General features: G+C 37.8%; 1 protein-coding gene across 4 annotated transcripts; it reads left to right on the top strand.

Moving 5' to 3' along the window:
• Nucleotides 1-27,396, top strand: RFT1 (RFT1 homolog). Of its 4 annotated transcripts, none has more exons than XM_067568119.1 (13): nt 14-917; nt 5,189-5,274; nt 6,640-6,756; nt 9,022-9,211; nt 9,896-9,997; nt 11,727-11,861; nt 12,749-12,827; nt 15,675-15,725; nt 16,916-17,046; nt 19,190-19,334; nt 22,236-22,341; nt 25,783-26,032; nt 27,143-27,396. In XM_067568119.1, exons 1-13 carry the CDS (start codon nt 804-806, stop codon nt 27,305-27,307), a joined length of 1,671 nt encoding a protein of 556 aa, XP_067424220.1. In that variant the 5' UTR covers nt 14-803; the 3' UTR covers nt 27,308-27,396. The 4 variants fall into 4 exon arrangements, with proteins under 4 accessions (XP_067424224.1, XP_067424223.1, XP_067424220.1 ...); XM_067568121.1 differs by lacking the exon at nt 14-917 and adding an exon at nt 3,864-4,161; XM_067568123.1 differs by lacking the exons at nt 5,189-5,274; nt 6,640-6,756 and having other exon boundaries at nt 1-47; nt 814-917.

Here is a 27,396-nt window from a genome sequence, read left to right as displayed (position 1 = left end):
GAAAAAACATGAAGAAAGGAGAGTGTGGAGGCAGAGCACATATACAGGTGATCCTTTATTTCATGAAGCATTTGAAGTACCTTATGCTTATGAAATTTGGCACAATAACATGTGAGGAGGATTATTAAGGCTATAAGTAACTGATTAAGAAGACTGGGGAATTAATGCTTATTTAAAGATATTTAAGTGCATATGTAATTGTCCCTGCACAAGCCATAAAGTTAACACAGCATGGATGCAACTAGTCTGTAAAGAAATGTTTCATGAACTGTGCTAGATAAATGTATATTAAATAATGGTAGAGAACTTGATGTTAATATTTAATAGTATCATAAGAAAATATAAAAGGGATTTTTTTCTGCTTTCTGTGTCTTGTTGACACAGTTCTCAAACAACTTAAAAGGTTGTAAAAAATCAGAAAGTTGGTTTGAGTCTTATCTACAGTTGATTCTTGGTCTGTGTAGATAATGAGTCAGACAGATGTGATTTACTAGCCAGGTGCAGCTCTCCCTAGTAAAACAGATTAGGGAGGATGGACACTGCGTGGGCAGGACTAGCCAGCCAGCAACTCCAAGGCCACAAGAAGCAAATAAGAATAAGACAACTGTTGTAAGAAACAATGGAACACATGAAAGTAATGAAAAGACAGCTAGGCAATGGTTAAAAAGGATAGAAAAGGAGGTACCAATCAGAGTTTTAGCTAGATAAGTAACAATGTATTAGAGTTATTAAGATGTGTGTATGAAAGTATATTTGGAATAGAATGATAATAAGGTAGTTTTAATAATTTGTGCTTGCATCTTATGAGACAAGGTATAAAGGATGTGTGCTTAAAAAGGGGAGGGTGGATACCCACCAGATCAGACCACCATGGACCTGATGATGACAGAAACAACCTACCTGCACTCCAGGACTGGGTAACTGATTATTATTCTATCTTGCTCCATCTGTTTCACTTATGCTTTATGGTTGATTAAGGTAACGATATATTGTCCTAACATTTTCTTATTAAAGCTTTAAACTAGTTAAGCTTAGTAATTGATATGGACTGCTTTTCACCCAGCAAGCCTTTCATATGCTTAGGGGGCTACACATGTATCTGTTTGAAATGGAGTCATAAATATTGTTAACCATTTTGCTGCTGCTCCTGTGCAATGTGAGAGCACTACATAGTGAAGTGCCAAAGTACCGTTGGACACAATCCAATTAATGTGACAGGAACATGACACTGGAATATTGGCACTGCAAAGGAACCATATTCAGTACATGCTCACTGAAGTGATAATGATGGGCCAAGGTCTGGTCTTGCCACATTTTTATCACATAGCAAAACCAAAACTTTATGTAAAAATATTTTTGTAGAAAATAACCAAAGCACTCAGATACTACAATGATGGGTGTTGAAGGACAATAATTGTTTGCTTGACTATAGTTACTCCATTTTTGCAGCTTCTTTGTTTATAAGGCAAGGCCGTTTCACTCTGTGCACAGATCATGGAAAGTTCTTAGGAATGCAGAAGGAGATAAGCCTCGGCTGAATTCAGCAAGCTCTGTAACCTTGATAGATAAGTTGTAGTTAGCAGCAAAACATCTGTAAAAGTATCTTATGAATAATAATATAGACCAATAGTTATAGAGAAAATAGGTTTGTGCCCTTGTAAGGGGGATATGTATGGTCTTGTCATGAATATTTAAGTAGTAATATGGTATAAAACTGTCTGTAATCCTTTGTTCGGGGTCTTTTTCCACTGTCCACTTGTGGGCTTGGGAATTGACCTTCTGCAGAATAAACTCTTTTGGAGACTGTCCAGCCTGAAATCCTGTGTGGGTCTCTTATCGGTGCAAGGTAACAAACCACACTTGGAATCTTTTTCCAACAGTGTCAACACAAGAATTTAATAGAGAATGAGCCTGCATGGAGCAGTTATAATGAGAGGTGATATTAACTTAATGCCTAGAAATTATGCACATAGGTGTATTAAAAATGTGAACACAAATGGCAAAACAAGAAGTACATCTTAACCTATGACCTGAAGAGAAAACCACCCCACTGGTTAATTGTATCATTTATGGTGTTATCTTAATAGAAATAATTTAATATAATTTATTGCAAAAAACTTCTTTTCAGCAGCTATACAGAAACAGAATCACAAATGGTTAAGAATAGCCTCTTGATTTGCATGTAGCCATATACATCTCAAATGTCCATCATTTTGAGGAACACGATTCATTTTATTCCCAAAGTTCCCTATGTTCCATACAAATTTTCTGTACTTTCAGTTTTGCTGTTGAAAATGATTTGTCAGAAATAAACATAGAGCTATTTACATTAGAGGAATGCATTCCAAATAATTAATTTTCCTGCATGAATGATTTGTCCCTCATTTTTGGATCTTTGTATCACACTGCATTCTACATGTGGGCCTTAATAGGTGATGAGTTATACATGTGGCTGTTTGTTGCTTTAGTGACAGGACCAGATCAACCTTTTGTGGGCCTGGTGCCAAACATATTTGTGGGCCCCCATGAGACACTGCAGCAAGAGTGCTGGAACCCGCCCTGGCCCTGCCCCTTGCCCCCACCCCATCTTTTGCCCCTGAGGCCCCACAACTTGCTGCTCTCCCTTCTTCCCCTTCCCTATCTGTCCAGCCTTTCCACTTCCCCCTCTCACCCCATTTGTTTGATCAAAATGAATGAACTCGTATGTTTTGCCTTTATATGTCCATATACTTCCTTTCTGACAAACAAGAAAACAATCATGTGGACCAACTATCCTATCCACTTGCAAGAAATGCAGGTATAAACATGCAAGAAACTTCCCCCATAAATGAGCCTAGTTTGGGCCTCTATAACCTCATACAATTTTGATGACTCATAAAAACACCTACCCTTGGAAACATTAATTTTCTTAGAGGGACCCTACTGTAGATCTGGCCCTGTTTAGTGAGGTACATACACAAAAGTTATTTATTTTGAGATTGTGGGCAACTAAAACCTAAGCATCCGAGTGAAAGTAACTCAAAACTCTACAGTGGGAACCAGACATTTTGAGATCAGCCTGGGTGATACATTGGTGGGTATGAGCTTAGATTATTGCCAGGTGCTCCTCTTAATGGGAGATCGTGTGCATGAGGGGAGGTTAGAAATAGTGATCAGTGAGAACCAGTCTCATCCAAACAGCCAAATTCTTCACTTCAAAGTACAACCCTAACCAAACCGAGGGGAGGGAAGGGGCGTCTGTGTGGAGGATGACTCCAGGCTGCCCTCAAGAAAGCGTTGGTGTTTGGGGAGCTGTCTTTCCTTGTCCCGTGTAAGGGTAGGGCTTGGGGGAGCTGCATGCCTGCGGAGGATATCTCGTCTGGTCCATCAGAAAGGGGGGAGCGCCGGTGGCGTTTGCCTTGACTCCTTAGGGGGTGGGAGACCTCTCTGAATGCTTTTGTTTTCCCTTTCCCCTGCGCGTTAGACCAAGAGCTGGGTGGGAGTTGGCATCGCTCTTTCGCGGGGGGGGGGAGGAGGTATTTTTCCTTGTTCCCTACAAGTCGGGTCCAGGGGAGGAGCTGTGTCTGGGTGTAGGTGTTCCCCTCTCGTCCCGTCTAAGGCCGGGCGGCAGTAACAGTTGTGCGGCTGCCCTTGGCCCTTCTCACGGGGAGGGGAACTTGACTGGCTCCCTGCTCCCTGTCGGGGGGCGGGTGCGGGGCACAGCTCCTGTCCGGGTCAGGCTGGAACGTGGAGGCGTCCGAGCGTCTGGCCTTGGCCCCGGCCTCGCGGACCCACGGGGGGAGGGGACCGGGGACGGGGACGCTGGGCGGGAGGAAGGAGGCCTTGGGCGGGAGGAAGGAGGCCCGGGCTCCTCCCCTGGCTGACGGGATCGATGCGCGACGCTCCGGCGGCGGCGCTGCCGCTTCCTGCTACTTGGTCACTGACACTCAGAGGAGGGGACTGAGGGAGACACCGCCGGGCTGGGGCGGGGCGGGGCGGAGCGGAGCCGGTCCCGGCGCGGAGGCTGAGAGCGGCTCCCCCGCTTGGCAGCTGAGGGTCCGGGTGCTGAGCCCCGCTGGCGCGGGGAGGCGGCCTCCCTCTCTCCGGCCGCCGAGGGCCATGGGCTCCCAGGAAGCGCTCCGCGAGACCACCCGGCTGGCCTCTTCCAGCGCCCTGCTGCAGGTACCGGGGCGCTTCACACCCGCCCCCAGCCCCCACCCGGCCACCCACGCAGGATCCCCCTCCCCGAGTGAGGAGACACCCGCTCGCTCCCCGCGGCTGGAGGAGCCTGCTGTGTGTGTGTGTGTGTGTGTGTGTGTGTGTGGAGGGGCTGCCGGTGGCTCACACTCCACTGTCTCTGGGGGGAACGAATGAGCCTCCTGCCCCAAACCAGAAGCACCAAGTCCCAGGGAGCTTCGGTCAGCTAGGTTCCGTTGTCTTCTCTGTCCGATCTTCCATCCCTTTCTCTGGCTTGGTTATGTTAATAACGGAGGTTTCCCTTCTTCAGACTTTGTGTCATTGTGCCTGGCTTCCTGCAGTGCCCATTGCATGCTGTTTAGTGCAAGTGTTGGTACTTAGGTCTGGGTCTGCTACAGATGAAAACAAAGCTACTCTGCAGGCCACTGTCAAGACTTGTACCTTGCTCCATAATAGGTTACTGGTTGGAGAACCCAAATCAAACAAAATAAGACCAAAGCTAAATAGATAGCATCATGGTCACTGCTCAGGAATCAAGAGAACTAGATTCTTTTAGCTCTGCCACAGACCTGCTGCGACATCTTATGCAGTCCACTTCATCTGTGCCTGGGTTTTCCCGTCTGTGAAGCAGAGAGAATGCTAACTTTTGTTAGTATGTTTATGCTTACAGTATATTTAAGGTGCCATTGCATCTTTGTGTAGTTATTCCCTATATAAGTAATTCCTCCTTTCCTGATTAACAATGCATTTAGCATGTGATTATTTTTAGATAAATTGATGCTATTTATATAACAAACGGTAAAAATTATTGTCCATGGGCTTAATCCTGTGAGATTCTGGACACCTCGTGTGAGCTGAGCATGTGTCCTCATCAACTTCAGTGGGGTTGAAAGAATTCAGCACCTTTCAGAAGGGTCTTGGCCATGCACAGGGTCTGGTCCCTTGTTAAGACTGATCTTGGTCCATATTTGAAAGTAATTAATGCAATGTATTCTATGTGTTTTCTTCACAGATATTGTTTCGAGTGATTACCTTTGGTTTAAATGCTTTTACTCTCCGCTATGTATCAAAAGAAATTATTGGTCTCGTGAATGTAAGGTAATGAAGAAGAATAGAACTGATGGTGCATTCCAGTATAGTTTGCAGAAGTTTGTCATGGTGTTCTTCTCTAAATACAAATGAAGTACTTGGGCTTTCCAGAATGCAAGATTTTTAAAAAGAGAGTGTATAGTAGTATAAGGAAGATGCTGTTGTCAGTATACTGTAAAGGCTTGAAGTAAGATCATATATCTTATATTTAAAAACAAATTCTTACCTGTGTTGGTAGTAACACTTCAGAATTAAAAAAAAAAAAAATCCTATTTTAAGGTACTACTTAGTATTTTATGCTGTTTGTTTTTTGGATTTCTCTAAATCTGAGCAATGGAAGTATATGAATCTATTTCACTTTCTACCTCATGGACTAGCAGGATGACTAAGTGAAATGTTTAGAGCTGTTTCCAGTGGCATTAGAAACATTTCTGTTTTAATTTTGATCTGTACAGTGATGTGCCTGTAATCTTGCATTGAGAGTAGCCTGATCATGTTCAGTTTTGAAGTTATGAGTGAGTAACAATGAGGTTCTTAATATTCAGTATCGAATGTACATGTACCTCTTTGCCAAATCTTAAACAAATTGGATAGAATATTCCTTTTCCTCCCAACTTTCCCGGGACTTGCTTAAAGCTTTCCAGGTAAAGGTTGGTGCACTCATTTGAAAAACACTGTTGTACCCTTACTTGTTCCCTACCCTTCGGGAGAACTGTACGTTAAGCATGTACCACATGAGAGGGAAAAATACAATTTGCCTGCATCTTTATTAAACCTAATATGCATGATACCACATTTCCCCCTCTCCTCCCCCCCTCGGAGGCAAGTTGGTCAACCCTGTATTATGTATGATTTTTATTATAAGATCATTTATTAGAAATAAGTTTTTGCTCCATCGTATTTAAACTATGTTTATAGGTAATTACATAGTAGCTTTGTCAGTTTTAGTGCTGTGGTGGGGCAGAACATTTACAACACCTCCCCACTCCTAAAAATAGCTTCGTGTACCTGGAAGACAAACATCTTCACTTTCATTCTTTCAAGTAATTCATGTTTTTCCTCAGTGTTTTTATCAGTATCCGTATTGTCTCTCATCTATTTCAGGCCAGGTCTACGCTACAAACCTATATCGATATAACTACATCACTCAGGGGTGTGAAAAATAGTAATGCTAACCCCCGTGTAGACAGTGCTATGTTGAGACGAGAGCTTCCTCCGTAAACATAGCTACCGCCTTTCAGGGAGGTGGATTAACTATGCTGGCAGGAGAAGCATTGTCTTCACTATAAAGCACTACAGTTATGCGGCTGTAGCACTGTACATGAAGATATTCCCTCAAAGGAACCACTTTCTCTTTTTATCCTCTTTCTTTAGGTTAACATTGCTTTATTCTACGGTTGTTTTCTTAGCCAGAGAGGCATTCCGCAGGGCTTGTCTCAGTGGCAGCATAAAGCGAAATTGGACCAAAACTATTAATCTTTTGTGGCTAACGTAAGTTTCCCTTTCAAGGTTCTTATTTATTCCAGTCTGTTTATAAAAACATTTGTTTCCAGATGTCTGAGGACATACAAAAATGAAAATATGTATTTACCTAATTAGACTATTGTTCCAGGATATAGCACATTATGATCTCTTCAGATCCAGCCACAGGAGAAAGACTCAAGGAATTAGATTAAATGGGGATAATGATATTTACCTCCCTTTGTAAAAGTGCTCTGAGATCTATTGACTAAAAGTGCTATATGAGAGCTAAGTGTTTACTGTGCGCTTTGTATCTGTGGACTTGGCCTCTTCTGGAGTTACTGGGGAAGTAAATTCCATAGTCAAGAGACACATAAGGGAAAATTTGTTTGGTTATTTAGGAATATGTACTCCAAGCATGTTAGAACTAAATTCTGTAGAGGTTCTTTTACAGCATTCATCACCATAGTACCTGAACAAGAACTACCTTCTTGTAGTGAGTTAAGCTTTGTGACTAAAATCTGTCATGTGTTCTCTTATCCTCTCCCCATGGGGAGGAGTATAACCAAAAAATAAGGTTTTAATTTATGTCAAGGATCCAAATTTGGATTTAGAGCTTGATTCCAAACTGCTTTGGGGTTTGGAGCACTGCAAAAGCATTGTGGCTGGCCCCTGAGGGCACGGCTATCTTCTGTTACTTTAGAGGGAGCAGAGTACAACTTTTGCTTAGAAGTAATAGTTGGTCCAGTACAGGATCTTTGCGTGGAAGTGCGAATAGTTGAATGAGTAATCAGAGAAACCCACAAAACTGCCACATTTAGATATAAGATCAGAGGTTTGCTTATGTTTTCAGATGTGGAAGAAGCAAAACTAGGCGCCTAGCCAAAATACCTAGCAGCCAAAATGTAGTGTGTGGTGTTTTCAAGTTATTTAGATTCGTAAGTCTTGTTTACACAAACAATTCCTGGCAAGTTTGGGTGTGAATCTAGTCATCATTAGCCTGCCATGCACAAAGTGTCCCTGTGAACCCTGCTGACACACACTAACAGTTCTTTAATGTGCTTTTTCTGCCCTGCTTTGAAACAGGAGTAGATCAGAGCACACTAAGGAACTCTTAGTGCCTGTCAGCAGGATCCACATGAACACTTTGTGCTCGGCATGCTAATGATGGTTAGATTCATACTCCAGCTTGCTGGTGAACTAAGTGTTCCTGTAGACAAGCCCTTATTTAGTATTAATTTTATTATTGTTTAACTTATATTATGGTGGTAAGCGAAACCAGCCAGTCGAGATCCTGTTGTACTAAGTGATGTAAAAATATTATGAGAGTTCTGTGGCACTTTAAAGACTAACAAATTTAACAGAACTCTCGTTGTTTTTGCAGTATACAGACTAACACAGCTACCCCGCTGGAACTAAAAATATTATGATAGTCCATATTGCTTAAATTTAATTACAAATAGTTATTTCAGATATGGTAAAGCAGATAAATTAAAAAAGTCTCAATTTGTATTACATAAATAATTAGTGTACTTATCCATAATTGAAATTGTGCTAGTATTGATAATTTGTCATGGTTTCATAATGCTAAATCTACAAGAGAAGGCAGTTTTTCCTACTTATTTGTGTGTTTTAGGGGCTTTTGCTATGGCTTTGTTTGTTTCCAGTCTAGGTTATCATAGGGCAAGATAAATTGTACAGTAATTCCTATTTATGTACTGTTACTTTATTAGCAGCATAATGCAGTTGTCATTCCTATATTGTAACTTATTAAAAGATTTAGTAGGTCTTTTTATAGTCTTACTTAAGATAGGCTTTTCCAGAAAGAAGGCTCTGTCTTGCATGATTGTAAGTGGTCCCTTAAAGGTGAGGAAGCTCTTACGTGATGTGTTTGAGGAGGCACAGGTATCCACACTGAATGGGGTGGGGCTATAAAAAAAAAAAAAGTCAAAGGAGCTTGTTTGAGATCTATTTAAAAAAGCAAGATGTGCATAATTTTTTTTTTTTGGGAGCAGTTAAAAAGTTATGGTTTGTTAAATTTTTTCGGTTAGAATGTTTAACATATTTATGTAAATATAATCATTACAAAAATTAAATATGTATACTTGCATCCTGTAGTATCAATTTAAATATTTTTATTTTATATAGCAAAGTGAAAACTGCACGGTTTCCTCCTCTTTTGCTTGCAATAAGTGATAACTTAGTTTGTGGCTTTTTTCCCATTTAGACAAGTACCTCTATAACTCAGAAAAATAACTTATTTTACTTTATTTATTTTATTTTATTCATTTAAAGAGTTCCTTTGGGGGTGTGTTGGTCATTATTCCTGGGCTGGATCTGGCTACAGTTGCTTGAAGTTCCTGATCCTAATGTGGTTCCCTACTATCAGATTGGAGTAGTTGCATTTGGTCTTTCTGCAGTGGTTGAACTTCTAGGAGAACCATTCTGGGTTTTGGCACAAGCACATTTGTTTATAAGGCTTAAGGTTAGTAAAGTGAGTACTATACTTACATGTAATAAAGTTTGTTTTTCTTTCTATAAATGATGGAGAGATTATCCAAAGAAGAAATGATAAAATTTTTCTTCATATTCAAACATGTTACTGCATTTAAAATATATATGCAATTTATTGCTATAAAACATAATTACATCAAATAAGTGTGGAAGCATGTGAGCAAGAAAAATGTTAAACTAATATGTAAAGAATAAATCAATTTAGAATAAGTATGCAGATGTGTGGAGACAATATCTGTACTAATCAGTGAAGTGAATATAAACCAGTGAAGTTAATATACATTAGTTTAACTGAAAGATAACTTCTACTGTTCTGCATTTTTATTAAATAAGGGTTATTAAATTCTAAGAAAGAAGAAATTAAGAAATACAATTCATTGCATTATTTCCCCTCTTTTCTCTTGTACTGTGCAATGATGAAGAAAATCTTGATTGAGATGGTCAAATGGGTCTGGGGGAGTTAACTACGTAACTCTGAAGTTAAAGAGAAATATCATGAAATCCCTTGGCATTAAACGTTTGATACCTAATGTTTAACATAATATGTATTTAAATTTACATATACAATAAGGGAATATGCAATTTGCATACACTTCAGGTCTTTTGATTGATACATTTGGCAGTGAATTTCTGTGTTCTTTTTTTTTTTTTTTAGGTAATTGCTGAAAGTCTTTCAATAATCTCCAAATGCATTTTGACAGTTATTTTAGTAGTTCTGCGTCCACAATGGGGGCTTTACATCTTTTCTTTGTCACAGGTAGGTTTTCTCTTGTCTGCTGTATATCTGTAGTTCACCTAACTTCTCTTTGCTGCTGCCTCTTGTGTTTAGCCAGGTAACTAATGTCCATTAAGACTTAGCACTGTGACTGACCCAATTTAGTGCTAACAGAAACATATACCATGTTTTATACATGCATGCATTCATATTACCCAAATTTGGACACACATTATTCTCTGTAAGCTTTTTCTAATTCACTTATATATGCTAATGATGTATAGGCTTAATCACTGAATTTGTTACGTTGAGTTCCTACTGTTTGCAACAGCAGCTGAGGATGATGTGTGTACCAGTTCAACAAATATGTTTCAATTTTTTTCCCCCATTATTGCAGTAAAGATCAGATGGCCTTGTGCATGAGAAATAAGATCTTGAGTTCTTAAGCAAAGAATTCCAGTAATAAATATGAATAATAGATCAATATTTATATGTAATAACTTCAGTAAACGGCATTTAAGATTTGAGAATTTATTCCAAACTAAGAGAGTCTTTGTGCAGATTAAATACTTCTGTTATTTTTCTGTACTGTGGTAGCACTTAAGGGCCTGATGCCTGTGGTGCTAGGCACTGTAGGAACATAACAGACCTGGCCCAAAGACTGATTTATAATCAGAACAGTTGTGCGGATGGTGAAATAATCTGTGGATTGAATCAGGATTTGAGAGTTAGCTTTTCCTCTGCTAAGTACATGCTTGAACACATTACTCTAGGACATAACAAACTAAAGCAATTACATATTTTTATCTTTGTAACCCTTTTCAGTTTAGGATCTAGTCCTGCAAAACTCTACTTGTCAGTATGAACTTGGAAGATCAGGCCCTTAGACTGCAACTACCCAATCCTTTTCCAAAGATAACTATAATTTGGCTGCAAATTTCAACTGTTTCAGTCATTTATAAATATCTTCTACCTGTATAAGTACTTGTGGCACAGAACAATACAATAAAATACTAAATGAATTGATTAAAGCTTTATAATTAATTTCTTATAAGGTAGTAGATATCTAATGAAAGAAAAATGAATTGGACAACAGGGTATGCCCATACTTTAACAAAAGACTTGTGGGGTCTCAGAGCCTTGGCTCCCAACGTCTACAATTTTTATACTGCAATTTTTAGCCCTGCAGCCTGAGCCCTGCGAGCTGAATCAGTTGGCCTGGGCCAGCCACAGCCATGCTGCAGATCTTTCTATTGCAGTGCAGATATATCCAGTTTTAGGGTGGAGTGAAACAAATCAGGGCCAGTTATGTTAAAATGTGCTGATTTTAAAAAATAAAAAAGGGGTTATGGAATTTTTGTACTTTAAGGTGACTAGTGATAGTAGTAATATAGTTTAGAACAGTGGTTACCAACCTTTTTTCTGCCATGGCACACCTTAATACCTTTAATTATTTTAAGGTACACCACCATATAGTTGCCAAATGAACTCATGAATATTCATGAGCCCAAATCCAGAACTCTTCAAGTAGTTTTTCAAAAATTCTATGGCACACCTGCTCAGGCCTGACAGCATTCCAGTGTGCCACAGCATACACGGTTGGGAAACACTGGTTTAGAACATTTGTAGGTAAACTGTTCCTGTACTCTGTCTGCTATTTGACATTTCAGGATAATTGTGATGTATTTTATCCAATTATTATTTAGCTGACAGTACTAGAATGTAATTCTAAATCTGTAGATTATATTATGATTCATATATTTTCTTTCAGCTTTTATACACCAGTGTTCTCGTGCTGTGCTATGTAATGTATTTCATGAAGTTTTTGAGTTCTCATGAAGAAACAAAGAAATCTTTTCCAGTTTCTAGAATGACAGATCTGTTACCTAACTTGATGGTAGGCCAGGTAAATTGCAGAGATTAATGTTTTTAATGTCTTTCTTGAATGAGGAATTTCAAAGTTGGTTTTGCTAAATAAGGAGAAACTACTTGAGTAATACCAATCTTAAGGAAACAGTTGAGCAAGAACAAACAAATTGGGTAAATTATTCTTTTAATGGTTCTCTTTTTATTAATAGAGCTTTCATTACTATTTAGATCATGCCCACCACTTCACCCTGAGAAACATGGTCATCAGCTCACACTCTGCGTGCTTACTAATGCCCCTGCAGCTGCACTGTGTACTCCCCTCTTTCAGCCTTTTCCAGTCATATCCAAGGCAGAACTTTATTGAGAACAACTTACTCTGATTTGCTCAGGGTTGGCATACAATTCAAGAACAACACTAAATAACAAAATTTGAGTTAGAAAGCTGACTCTTCTTAATGTTTCAGATGGCCTCACGGTAGAGGCTTGGCAGGCTACGTGATAACAATAGTGTTGATCTACAGAAAAGATCTCTTTTGCAGACATACTGCAGACTTTTATCTTGCATCTGTGCTTACTGCATATCGAGGATTCAGCTGCAATATACTTTTCCCTGGTCCCATTCTGTGCTGAGAAACGTTTTCTGGCAGAAATTTTCAACCATTCTCTTGTTTTCATTTCTGTAGGGTGCAGAGCAGTGGAGCTTGCTTGTCAGCTTGTAGTGATAAATTTGCACGTGTGTCCACGAATATTTTTGGTTAGTCATTAATTGCAATAACATAGATGGTTTGCCGGTCAATACAGGGAGTTAGAGTAGATGGAGTTGGTCATGATGATTAGAGCAATGTATTCACATATTACCTTGCAATTCTAATTCTCAAAATCAACACCAATGACTAAATCACAATATGTATCTCTTTCTTTCAGACCGTGGTTGACTGGAAAGAGGCTAGTTTGACTTGGAGCTTCTTTAAACAATCCTTCTTGAAACAGGTGTTGACAGAGGGTGAGTATGGTATGCACTCTTTGTGCCTGTTCATGGTTGGAAAGACCTAGTATTGCTTTGTTTGTCTGTCAGTTCAATAGCAAGAAACCACAAATAACACTTGGTTGAAAAGAATCACAGAAGACTATTAGTGTGGTTGTGATATTGACACCAGCAATAGGAAAGGAGTCCATCAGCTTATTGGTGGTGCAGCCTTATTTTCTGAATTTTCCTATCTAGTAGAGCTGGGCAGAACATTTTTGACTGCATGAAATTTGTAAGGGTAAGTGTGACAGAATATTCCCCTGTGTTCACATCCTATGCACTGTGGTGATAGTGTTTATACAAGGTATGCCTTGTGAGTATTATTTAAAAACTCATAACTTGCTGATCAGTAATATGGCAAAATGCACATAGCAATGTTATATGTAAAGTTATGAACATAAGCTGAAATCATGACAGAAGTATGTTTCACAAATAAGTCTGTGGAGTGGCTAACCCAGTTCCTCAGAGAGAAAGGACAAGCTGATGCCTCAGCCAGGTGTCAACAAGGAGATGAACCATTACCTGCTAAATGGCCTTTCTTTGGCAAGGAAGGGGGCAGGGACAAATATCTGCATTTTAGTAAAAAAAAAAGAAGCATGGGGTTTCAATTCTTCACTGCTCCCAGCTGGAAATGCTCCTCAGGGGAGGGACAGGATTATAGAAGAAGTGGCAGACACTCCAAGACTCCCTCTTCTCTCTCCCTGTCTGTCTGTTTCTGGCATCACACCTAAGAAGGCAAAGGAAAACAGACGTTGGACTGTGGAGGTTTGCAGGGGGTGCTCCTGACCTGAAAAATTTGGTCAGTAACCTTGCTAGAAGCATGTGCTGAGAGTTTGCTTTGTAGCTAAGTTAGTTTGTTAAGTAGATACTAGTAAGTATTTAATCTTTATTTTTCTTGTAACCATTTCTGACTTGTGTGCCTCATTACTTATACACATTTTAAAATCAATTTTTTTGTAGTTAATAAACTTGTTTTACTGTTTTATCTAATCTAGTGTATTTAACTTGGAGTGTCTGCGTAACTATTTTAGGTAATAAGATGGCACATTATTTCCTTAAATAACAAGCTAAATATATTTGTACTGTCCAGGAAAGGGCTGGGTGGTGCAGGACATATGTTTCTGGGGGAAGATCTGGGACTGGGGGTCACCCTGCACTATAACCAATGCTGGTGAGAGCCAGGGTGTAGTGGGCGGACTGCAGTTAGGCACAGGGATGTGGCTTGCATGCTGGAAGGATGAGTGGCCCATGGGGCAGACAGCATGGCATTGTAAGGCACCCAAGATTGCAGGGTAGGGATGACACAGCCTCCCACTAGTTTGGATTGTACCCCGGTATGTCACAGTAAGTTTTTAGTTTTAAAAAAATGTATATTGTGGTAAAGCATGAAAACTCCACTGCAGTAGAGCCTTTGAGACTCTTTCAGATTTGTCCTAACATTAATGAAAGTGAGATTGGTCATTAGTTGCAGCTGACATTTGCCCATTCCACATCTGGCTTTTAAAAACAAACAAAACAAAAAACAGATACTTTATGTAGGAAAATAAAGTCAACGAATGGAAGATCCGCATGTATGGAACAGAATCAATTTAAGGATTAAGTTTTCTCACACACTTAAATGTTGCACCTTGACAGTGTTCACGAATTAAATATTGCTATGAGATTTAGGGAATGTGTACGCTGCACTGTAAACCCAGGCTTGGTAGAAGTCAAATTAGCAGATCCTGAGTTTGTTAACCTAGGCCTTGAGCATTTACACTGATTTGTAACTGCAGGTTAGGCATTGTTGATCACTGGGTCCCAATCTGGAGTTCTAGCATTTACAGTGTGTTCTACTCGCCTGAGTCCAACCATCCACATCCCAGACTTCCTAGCGCACTCTCAAAATGTGTCTGCTTTCCCCCTTTGTTCATGGGGCAGTATGGAGAAAAGAAGTTGGCTTGTGGGATTGTGGGATATTTTTGTCGCCTCCCAGAGCACAAGTCCAGTGTGGTTGCAGCTACCCTGCAAATCAATAGGGCTTGAACCCTAGGTCCCAGCTTGAGTCAGGCTTGGACCCTCCATCCCGTGCGGTCTTGGGACCCTGTGTCCAAGCCGTGGGTTCGCACGAGTGTGAGTGAGTAAGTAAGTAAAAGGAGGGATTAGGCTTGAGTCTGAGTTTGAACCTTGGGTTTACACTGCAGTGTAGACATAGCCTTAGGATTTTCTGCTGCTGTAGAAATAAATTGAAGCCTTGAGCAAGTCTGGAACATCATGTACATTTACTTTTGTGTATACAATAATATGAGTGTCCTGTATCTCCTGCACTGTGAAGAGGAAGTCTTATAAGATTAACAGATGACTGGAAAATACAGATGCTGGTGAATACATACTAGTTACTGTATTTTATGATTGATCTGGAGCTTGAGAAGGCTGGGTCATGTTTGATCCATTTTGGAACTGTTTTGAAAGTTGTGTATTAGTCTTGTCGCTGTTGATTTCTGGGATGCATTAGATATGATGGATTTAATTCAACAACAGTTGTGATTCTTTACTGATCAATGAGGACAAAATGTTCTTAAAGCATCCACAAATTTTGTTTCTGGTTTTGGCTGTCCACCTCAACACTTGGGCCTGACTTTTAGAGCTGCTAACACCTTCAACTCCCATTGATTTCAATTAATGTCAGGCCTATGGTATGTAACTAATAGCCATTCTTGAAGATTTTTGACCTTTTTCTTTTGGCTTCCTCACTGCATTGCCTGCTAGAAGTTCATGAATAAAAACTGGAAAAGGATATGGATATTAACATTCATTGTTAATTTCTTTGTTTTGAATTTACAGGTGAACGATATGTGATGACTTTTTTAAATGTGTTAAATTTTGGAGATCAGGGTAAGCATGATATATTACCAAGTGATAACACAGTCTTATTTGGCTTATGCTTTTCCATAAACTTTGAAATCAAGACACCACGTTGAAAAGGTACTTTGAAAGTTCAGAAATAGTCTCAAAGCCTTAATGACTTTGTCTTGAAATGATGGGGAGTTGCAAGATGTAGAGAGAGAAGATCTTGGTAATTTATGATCAAACACTTTAATTTTATTTTTTTCTGGATGAGAATTTTTCCCATAGTATTTGAGAAAGCAAGAAAACTAAATATTTTACAAGTGACTTTATTAGCATTTTTTATTAATTGTCTTGGCCTTATTTTGGGGGGTTTGCTGCCTTCGCTTCTCTCTTTGAATATTTGCATTTATTGCATTTAGTTTTTGTGTTTGTTAATCCATGGCACCAGCAACTGAAATTAAAAAAACAAAAAAAAAATCCATGCTGCTGTATAGTGTAACACTGCATTTCCCCAGGGTTGGGAAACTAGCTAGGACCATTATTGCATTCATAGATCACGATCCTGCAAAGAGTTACGTATGTACTTAAAATACTGTGAGTAGTCACATTGTAGTAATGCACCCTAAGTTTTTGCAGGATTGGACCCCCAGTCTACTTCTGACTGGGGGGCTGGGGATAGAATTGTTAGATAAATGCTGTGTCACTTTGGTAGCTTAGATAAAATTCTTCAACTTGAATGAAAACAAAAAAGGGTCTTGCATTTGAAAATGGCTGCTTCCCTTTCTTTGAGTTATTAAAATCCTGATATCATATGAATTCAGTGAAACATTTGTTCTACTGTGTCTGCTGATCCTATTTCAACAAATTTTTCCTACAGTCATCCCCTGCTAACGATGATGTAATTTCAGGGGCATTACACATTTGCATATAAACTAAGCCTCACTCAAACTTTTCTGTCTGTCCAAAAGTGAGATCTGCAGTTCCAGGGGCTTATTGCTGTCAATATATTTAGGTCCAAAATCCTTATGGACAGGAATGCTGTTTCTTTTTTAAGTGTTCTACTGCATATTGTGAGACGAAGTGCTGTTTTTTTTTAATGACCATTCACCAGAAATGTCAACTCAAAGGAGTTTGTGTGCATCTAACTTTTAAAGATCTAAAAATGAGAAGCTGAAAATAAGATATCGTATGAAAGTTAATATACTGTTTCTCTGTTTTGTTTTGTTTTGTTTAAGGTGTGTATGACATAGTGAATAACCTTGGTTCCCTGGTGGCTAGATTTATCTTTTTGCCAATAGAGGAGAGTTTTTATGTTTTCTTTGCTAAAGTGCTGGAAAGAGGGATGGATATAAAGCTACAGAAACAAGTAGGTTGAGTGTAATTCTAGAAAAGTAAACATCTGCTGTAGAACTGTGCATTAAAATGAGTAAAGAACTAATCATAAAAGATCTATCAACTCCTACAGGAGTAACTATTTTCCTTTAATATTTAGGGAAAGGGAAAAGGTGGTAAAGTCATTGCAATAGTGTGTTCCTCAATGACTGTAAAAATTAAGATAGACAGACATCTGCACTGTCAAATTTCTTAATTCAATTTGATTAGTTAGGGTACCAAATCTAGTCTCAAGTTTTTTGCAGGATCATGACTTTAAAAGTTTTTGGAGGATCAGAGTTGTAAAAAGAAGTGAAATAGAGAATAAAGAAGGATTGGCGAGGGTATTAAAGGGTATTAAAATAAACCAACTAATAAAATGCTAATAGGTCACCCTATCTCAATAAAGAAATATTAGAATTTGGAAAAGGTACAGAGAAAGGCAAGAAAAACAATTAGGGATACGGAACAGCTTCCATGTATGAGGGGAGAGAAAAAGACTGGGACTGTTTAGCTTAGAAAAGAGATGATTAAGAGGGGATATGATAGAGGTCTATAAAATCATGACTGGGATGGAGAAAGTGAATATGAAAATGTTATTTACTCCTTCACTTAACACAAGTATTAGGAGGTCACCTGTTGAAATGAATAGGCAGCAGATTTAAAACATAAGGAAGTACTTCTTCACACAATGCTTAGTCAAATTGAAACTCCTTGTCAGGTGACTTGTGAAGGCCAAACACAGAACTGGGTTAAAAAAAAGAATTTGATAAGTCCATGTAGGATAGGTCCATCAATGGCTATTATCCAAGATAGTCAGGAACGCAACTCCATGCACTAGGCATCCCTAAAACCTGTGACTGTCAGAAGCTGGAACTACAGGACAGGATGGATCACTTGATGATTCCCCTGCTCTGTTCACTTCCTCTGAAGCATCTGGCATTCGCCACTATGGGAAGACAGGATACTGGGATAGATGGACTATTGGTCTGGTCCAGTATGGCCTCTCTTATGTTCTTCAGTAAAAATGAATAAAGGGAACAAAGCTCTCTAGCATGGTATTTCCCAGAATGTTTGCTTCAATATTAATACACTGCAAAATAATTTTACATAAACCTCATCTAATGTGTTTGCACACATCTCATTCAGGTTGTGGTGTTATAGGTTAACTGACCAAAAAAACATGCAATATTGACAGAAGCGAATGCTCCTAGTTACTTTGTGCAACGCTTTGAAAGTATATGGAACTTAACAAGTATCATATAGTCATATTGCCACTTACTATGTTAAAAAATTAGTTTTGTCAGTTCTGAAAAGAGAGGAATCAGATGGGATTTTAACTGAGCTATTTGAAATTATGAAGTGCTTAGTAAAAACTGCCCTGTACTGCCTTTTCGTGGTGGTAAATAACAGTAGAACAAAGTGATCGCTCCAAGAAGCGAATTATAGGTGCAAGTCTGTATAAAGAATACTTCATATTTTATGAAGTTCAGCCTCTGGAATTTGCAAATAATGTAGTTGGATATTTAATTTTAATAATACTTGTTACACATGATAAAACAGGGTTAAAGAAATCTCTTGCTTCAGGGCATTGGTTGATTGGTGCAGGAGTAACAAAGATGTATATTTTCTCAGGTTCAGCATTGCACAGTTAGCCAAGTGCATTATGAATTTTCACATTTCTGTCACATATCTAGTATAAGCCACTGTTAGGGATTGCACACTAGAGTTAACAGGCTGTTCTGGTATGGTGAATCCTGTGTTCCTGCACAGCATTAAAAATGCAGCCTCTGCCACTCAGTCATGGTGGCCTTGGGAAAATACTTTGCCTGTCTCCATTTACCCCTACTTATCCACCTGCTTTGGCCAGCATGATGTGAGGCTTAATGTAAAGTACAGATCTTTGAATATATAAACAGTAGGTAAATGACAAGTATGTTAAGATTGAAAGTTCATACGTTTGTGTACACAAAATGTATAAGGATAACTCAAAACTTAAGGAAAACTTTACCATCTCTTTAAAAAAGTAGAAAAATGCTGTTCTTTTAAAAAGTTATTCTTTGTGAAAATGTCCATCAAAATAAACTGCAGAATTCTGTAGCTTTTGATTCATGTAGATCATTAAATTCTTTTCTCAGGATGATATTGTAATGGCTGCCGCTGTGTTAGAGTCGCTGTTAAAACTTGTGCTTCTGGTTGGCCTGAGCATTACAGTATTTGGCTATGCATATTCTCATCTGGCTCTGGATATTTATGGAGGGGCAATGCTCAGTTCGGGAACAGGTAATGAATCACTTCTTGCCAGTTTTAGAAATCTTTCTGAAGAGATTTATTGAGTTGTTTTACAAATCACCGATTTTGTCAGTCGGGGCAAAATTATCTGATAAGTAGAAAAGCATATCTAGCTGATGTGCATGATAAATTGAAGTACTTAAAATCCTTCAGTTACTGCACTGCCTACAGTATCATGCCCTGACCTCACTTTGGATAATCTGCTTTATCCGTTGGTTCAGTCATGTGCACCTAACTTGAGAATTTAATGGGGTTAGTGGACCAACTTGCCAGGTAGTTGTTGGGAATGCCATGGAACTCAGACCATTGCTTAGAAGCACTGTGTAATTATATTTGGTGCTAGACACATTTGAAGCTAATGATTTGCAGGGTTCAATTTTATTCTTTTCACTGGGTAATCTTTTTGGGGGAGGAGGTTCTATCTGATGCAACCGTTAGATTTATGTAGCAAATTAACTGGTATGTTTATAATAATGGATATGTTTAGGTGTTACAGATGCATTTTATATACAACTTTGTCCAGTTCATCAGCACAGCTATAGATTTCCATTATAATCTATTGTGGGGTTTGAGCTCCTTCATTTCAAATCACATTTGACAGGAATTTAGAGCCAAATTCCACCCTTGTGCATACATATCCAGCTCCGATGGAGGCCTATGGGTTAGCTTGTCTATTTGAGTCCATAATTTGGTTTTTAGTATTCAAGCTCATTTAAGTAGTTTATCTTCAGTTTTAGTCCGCTGGAGCGTTTAATTAGTGATCACACAATTTTTTTTCAGGATTTCCTATTGTTGAAAGGCACTTAAAAGGATAATATGCATTTGGTTATTCCATAATGCAGTATTACCAACCCGCAGAGTTAAAAAAATTATGAGTCAGCCCTCCCTCATCCCCACAAAAAAAATATTGTGCATTGTTTTTATTTGTCTTACAGCTTCTGAGTTTTTAGGGTCATGTTTTCAAGCCTTTCTTCGCAACCAAGAGGGCTGCAAACTTATTTGCTTTTAAAAATGGAAAGCTGAGATGCTTGCTTAATTACATGATTCAAGGAGCCAAAGGTTGAAGAAAACACCAAGTATTATGAGACTCCTGACTAAAAAATACAATAGCTGGCAACACTGTAGAACTGACTGACAAACCCTTTTATGTTTTAATATAGTATTTAATACTGAAAAACTACAAGGAAAATGAAAAACCTTACATCACAATTTATTACATAGAAGATATAGGAGCTTTGTAGTGTAAAATACTGTCCTCTGAATACTGCTAACTGAATAACAGAGAGAAAGTTCCAGTTACCTTATTCATTTTCAAGATAATTTGAGACACACTGTAACTCCATGAAGACCCTTGCTACTTTTATTTTCAAGGAGATAGGTTAGACACAGGCTTATAACAATTGCTGTTGCTCCTGCTGTCCCTTACTCTGCAATTTGATAGTATGGTGCAAAGTACAGTCAAAGAAAGAGGAGTGAGTACACTTAAGTACAAGCACATAAACATTGCCACCTATTCCTCAAGAACTTTCAGCTCTGACAGATTAAGATGCATGTATGGAAGCTCATGTTGGTTTTTATGGAGAATTTTTAGCAATAAAAAAACATGACTGGCATCAATTGTCAATACATCTGTCCAGACTGCTGTTCTGAGTACGTATTTTATCACTAATGCCATTAGGTTTTTATTAATTTCAAGAAAATGAAAATTCTGAAAATGGGTTGTGATTACAGAATAGCATTATCAAGAGAGCATTTTCTGTTCCTTGCTTGCACCACTTGTTAGCCTATTTTCCCTTCTAAAATGTAAAAAGTCAATTAAGAAGAAATGAAAAAGGGCGTTGCTCTCTGAGTCCAAATCTATCAAACATTAACTATACTCAAGGGAGACACCTATTCATTTCCGGGGGACTACTCATGTGAATTAAGTTACTCTCAAGTGTATTCACAGGATTGGGTCCTACGAAGGTGAGCTGCTAAACGTGACATCCTGGCACTTTTATCTACCCTGATTTTCCTTGAGTATACATCAATTGTCTTAAATTATTTAATTTCCTTTTTTTATCAAGTGCTTACAGCCTGACTTTGATTGTCTTTATGTGCATCTTCATAGAGTTGAAGACTCTCTTCTCCTCCAAGAAATGCACTGTAGCTTGACTGCTCAGAAAAATGACTCCTCAGAACTGAGAAAGGAGATTCCACAGTGTAATAATCCTGACCAATTAAGTCCATTTTTGGGAGATAAGTTAATTTGTCAAAATTCATTTTTCGCTACTAGAGCAAACTGAAATGTTAGGTGCCATTTTGTAATTTTCTAATATTCCAAGCTCACATGGGAATGTTTTAGAGGACATTAAACAAATTTCCAAAACTAGGTGTAGAATATTGAACTCATTTATAAGTTACCTATGTCACATAAAAATATTAATGTAACTCCTAATTTAGCAGTTTTACTAGCTGTTTCTTATGACAAAATATCCTAGATGGGAATATATATATTCTTCCTTGCTTCTTGAGGATTGACTTCTGACTTATTCCCAAATCCTTTTCAACAGACAATGCTGGATTTAACAAGTTTTCATATTTAATAAAGAAACCGCAACTATTAAAATACTCTTTTGGTCATGGGAATAAGAGATCTGATCTGCAAGTGGTGTCCTTGACTTTAATTTAATCTACTCATTGTCTTGTAATGGTACTGATAGAAGCATGCCTATGTAATTTAGGCTACGGATTGAATTTGAAAGTAGCTGCAATGATAAAATCATCAGTGAAAACATTATAGGATTGAACTTTGGGCACCAGTAGATATGAGATCAATAGATCTACATGTTGTATATACATGTGCTTTCATTATAGGAATATCGGTTCATTTATTGTTTTTCTATTTTTTAGGTCCAAGTCTCCTGCGCTGCTATTCTTTATATGTCCTACTTCTTGCTGTCAATGGAGTAACAGAATGTTTTACGTTTGCTTCTATGTGCAAAGAGGAGGTAGACAGGTAGGCAAGAAGGCTGGTAGATCTATTAATAGCTGCTAAAGTGTTCCTGAAAAACAAATTTAGTGCAGGTGTGATTCTGTCAGTGTAGAGTGCATGTGTACCTAGAGGGAGAGAATTTGGGTGGAGGCGGGGAGAGAATAAAAAACAGTTTGGAAACTCAGGTTCCTATTTACACAGATTTGTTTCAACACTTAAGCTTCAGTTTTGAGTTTCACATCTTCAGTGCCAATTCTAACTAATTCTCAGCTAATACAAATATGGTCAAAATGTTCAGACTTGGGGTCTAAAGATTACTTGCCTAAATCAATATGTACGTGTTTCAGTAAGTGACTTGATTTACACTTTGCAACTGGCACCCACTCCTCCCTTTGAGGTCAACGGGCGTTCAAAGGTCCTCAGCACCACTGAAAACCAGGCTACTTGCTTAGTGGTCTAAATACAGATTATGGATAATCTTGGGCATATACAAGTTTGAATGTTACATACACCGAATACATATCTGGTTAAAGTATGAAATGATAGAAAATTTTGGGAGGGAAATCCTAAACCTTCGTTTCCATACTTGTGCATGAGTAGTTTTAAAAGTAACTTTTAATAATAGCAACATTTTAGTTTATTATAAAATATATTGCTTACGTAATACATCACTTAATTTAATTTTCTCATATTTAAAATTTTTAATTATAAAAATATTCCATGTCAGGTATTTTTCTGAATAAATGAAATTTCTGTGTATATCTTCTCATATTTCCTTGAGAATTTCAATGACTAATTTCCTGTTTTTCTGGAATCTGTGTTTGATGTGTTGCAGAGATTGCTTTTGTTTAAGGGGAGCAGGGTTGATGCATAATGCTTCTGACCACCAGCTTTGGTCACCGTTAAATGGAGCTACAAAAAAGATTGTTGGTTCCAAACTTTTTCAAGGAGAGGGTTTGACTATTAAGAATTTGCCAATCTCAATTCTAAGTTTAACTCTCTTTTAAAGAAAAATAAAGGTTTATTAAGTGCTAAATACTATATTGTACAGCATGTCTGATTACCTTGATAATTCTAGGCAAATGTAACAAAAATATTTGCCAGTACAGAAAACAGTGTATTAGGCATTATATTAATTAATTAGGTCCGGGGTTTTTACAATACATCATGAAATAGTTGTCTTATTAAATATTGTACATAAGGCTCATTAAACTCCAAGTTTTCAAATTTTTTACAAAAAAGGACTTTTTCATGAAAAACTTAGTGTCTCTCTTTTTCTTTTTTTCCCAACCAACTCTATTTCTGTGGCATATTGGTGAGTCAAAAAGCAAATTTGGTTACCAATATGAGAGGACAGTCACAATAATTAGAGTAGTAGTGTAAGAATATTCATGAGACTATTTTTGGATTGGCAAACATCCAGCATTGAGGAAACTGTTTTTTGTTATGTGACTTGGCAAAGAGCAGAAAATTGTTTATATTATATTTTAAACATGTATACTGTTTTGACCAAAGTTTTTTTTAATTAGATTAAATTATTAGACTTTACAGGGCTGAATGTCTGTGCCACTGACCCATTTTAAATATGGCAATTTAATTAAAAACATTTTTACTTCTCCAAATGTGAACTTTTTATTTCACTTCATCAAAATAATCCCTAAAATTTAAACTTTAAAAATGGTTGACGTTATTAGATTTAAAAACTAACTTGCAACACATTTTGGGTTAATTGCTTGCTTTAGTCAGATTGTATGTATGCCCACCACCATGGCTTTTTGGCAATCTAGGCATCTTGCTGAGATGCCAAATTGCATCAAGAACTAAGCAATAAAAATATGGCAGTATATGCTGCATTTTAACCACAACCTTATGGCAGAATAATTGCTGTCACTGTATAATAATTTTCTGTTTATTTGAAGAAGTGCTGTATTAACTGCATCTCATTTTAAATTCGCTGTTTTTGTCAGATGCATAATATGCCTTTAAGGCTGCAGATTCATGTTCTGTGCTTAATTAGGAAATATAACAGCTGCAGAATGCGCATCTAATGGAAGACAGCAGGACTTGTCATTATCAGCTGTACCAATGTTGCCTTGAAGTTGTTCATGGTAGTGTTTTAGACTAAGGCTGCAATGTTGAATTAATCCCTGTTTTCATGAATTAGTTATTAGTTCACATCTATTTTAGCTGTCTTTATTATAGGTGTGACTTTGTGAACTAATAAACTTGTTGCAATTCAGGATGATCATGTATTAACTAGGTATTTTTCTATGGATGCCATAAAGAAATGGAAGGTAGACCAAGTTAAATGAATTTTCATCTAAGTTTCTGTAGTGGCAAAATGGTTAGAATAGCTTTCTTCACAGTGGTTGCATGTTTACTTCATGAAGGAGTAATCAAATGTCCAGCAAGCCGGTAGACTGTCCCTATATATATGTGCCTGCTGAAAATTAGTAGATGTTACATTCTCCACTTTCTGCATGGCGTGTATGTGAATATATATATAGAACTGTGCCATATTAAAAATCACTACTGCACTAAAGTTCAAATAAAAATAGGTTAATATTGCTTGACAAAAAGTGTTTTTATTTAGACTATATCTCTTTCTCAGTATTGGCTATTTTTTAGTCTCAGGAATTAAGTAGGCTATAATTATCCACTTACATATTAGGTTTTAATGACCATCTGGCTTCTGGGATTTTTTAAATCAGAATCTTGTTCTGTTCTGTTAAGAGCAGGGTTTTATCTCCCGGTTTCCTTCACCCTCTCTATTTATAGAGTCTAAACACATTGCAGGCCTTCTTAAAATACTATCAACAGCTCTTTATTCAGTAACATGCAACAACTCTCTGTTACAAGACTTTTCCACTATTGTTTTTCATACACAGAGGGATGTTTTTAGACTGAGCCAGCTGATTTGCATGATCTTTTAAATGTGGTGATTTGTGAGTGATGTAAAATGTTTAACCAAGGTTTACAGAAGTTCATGAATGTGACTTCTTGTTTAAAAATTCTTATTTTTTTTCAGTGGTTCTCAACCTGTGGTCCATGGACTATGTCCGAGGGGTCCACAAAAGACAGACTGACAACAGAATTGAACTATATATCTATATACATGCAGTAGATTTCCAAAGGGGTCTGTACCTCCATTTGAAATTTTTTAGGTGTCCACAAATGAAAAAAGGTTGAGAACCACTGATCTACCTGACATAAAATAGTAGAAATCTTCAGATTTTGTCATCAGAAATGTATGGCTCACTGTTTTCCTTCACACCCTTCAATGAGCCTTCTTTATTAGCATATCTTAATTTGATCCTTACTCTACTGTTTATGTTCAAGATTAATCATAATTCAGTCTCTTCCTTCTTTTAGGGGAAAAAAATTGTGGGGCTTTTTCTGATATGGTGTTAGTAGATAAATATTTTAATTGCGTACACTGCTTAACTTGTTTCTCTTTCCCTTTAGGTTCAATTTTGTTATGCTGGCTTTGTCCTTCACATTCTTGTGCATCTCTTATTTCTTGACTCAGTGGCAAGGCAGTGTAGGCTTTATCCTTGCAAACTGCTTCAATATGAGTATTCGAATAGCACACAGCATTCACTATATCTACAATTACTTCAAAGAGAGCTCGTATAGACCTTTGAAAGGGCTGCTTCTCTCGCCATCACTGATATTTGTTTATATTATAAGTGGAATAGTCACTGTTTTTTCAGAGGTGAGTGTGTTTCTCAGTTTTCACTGTCATTCTTGTAAAAGTTTGCTCATATCAGGTAATCAGAAAATATAATTTAATTAGTTTTTTCATTATCAGAATCCCACTAAAGGGCAGGCAAGTAGATTATGAGCATAGGCTAGTAAAATGTCATTACAATTTTGCAAGGCTGATTATATTGCATATATGTAGATGAGACAAAGGTGCATGGTGATAAATACAATTTATCACATAGATATTACCATGCATGGCTTTTAGGTTGGGGGGATCGGTGTGTGTGTGCACATACAGAATATCTCTCACTGCCACCTGGTAGATGTCTGATAGATGAATTAATCATGCTTTTTTTTTTTTTTTTTTTTTTTTGCCGTACCACCTGTTTTCTGCCTACTGATCAATCTTCTTGGATCTTATTTCAATATCTTAAATCTCCCAACAACTTCAAAGAGTTGGCAGTAAAAAAAAACAAAAAAAACTTGCCCCTAAAATGTTCCCTCCTCCCTCTCAACCCCACCCTCAGGATGTAGCATTCCTCCCTCATTCATACCTACCTAGGGCAGAAGAGGGACAAGGTTCAGTCCTGCACCAGCTGCAGGTATTCTGTGCTAACGATTGTATGAATTAAGTCCAATACTATGGCTCTGCAGGGCTAGAAACGAGAGCTTTATATTGGAAAGGGAGATTTCCTCTTTTAAACATAGGTTGATATATTGTTGCAGAAATGATGTGTAGCCTTAATCTCAAGACATAACAAGAAAATAGTTTTCCTAAGTGTATCAATTAACTTTCTGTGCATAGTGAATGGTATATGATGGCATATAACTTCTACAATGATCAGGTATATACTAAATGCTTATTTGTATATTTTCATAGAAATTGTATTATAAAAATATAAACATGGCCATTATCAGCTATAATATTTTATAGGTTCAAATTACACCGGGCAAATCTATCTGATTGCCTTGCCTGAGGATGGCAGCCAGATGGCCACCTCAGTAGTACTGGTATTGTGGTCAAGAGAAGTATCAGATCCTACTTGTCACTGATGCAGAGCATCCACCTTTCTACCAGTAATCTTTCTACAGCTGCTTGCTTACTTTGTTTTCTTTGTAGGTATTCTTGTGCTGTGGTAAAGGCTGGCTGGCAAAGCTGATTCACCTCACCGTGGGAGCTCTGTGCTTCATAGCAACTCTTCTCACTATATTCTTCACAGAGACCAAGCTGATTAACTTTGTTAGAACTCAGTTCCTGTCACGATATATCAAGAAAGAAACTTAAAATGATCATGTACAGAATAATTCTTATGTATGTGTGTTTGCTGTAAAGGTATATTTTTATGGATAAAATATGCACAGGATAAGTTTTAA

This window comes from Emydura macquarii, unplaced genomic scaffold (assembly GCF_026122565.2).
Source record: "Emydura macquarii macquarii isolate MOO-44397 ecotype Brisbane River unplaced genomic scaffold, CSIRO-AGI_Emac_v2 contig_2846, whole genome shotgun sequence".
NCBI classification, from domain to species: Eukaryota; Metazoa; Chordata; order Testudines; family Chelidae; genus Emydura; species Emydura macquarii.
The sequence above is the reverse complement of the archived record's forward strand: the minus strand, read 5'-3'. Positions and strand labels throughout refer to the sequence as shown.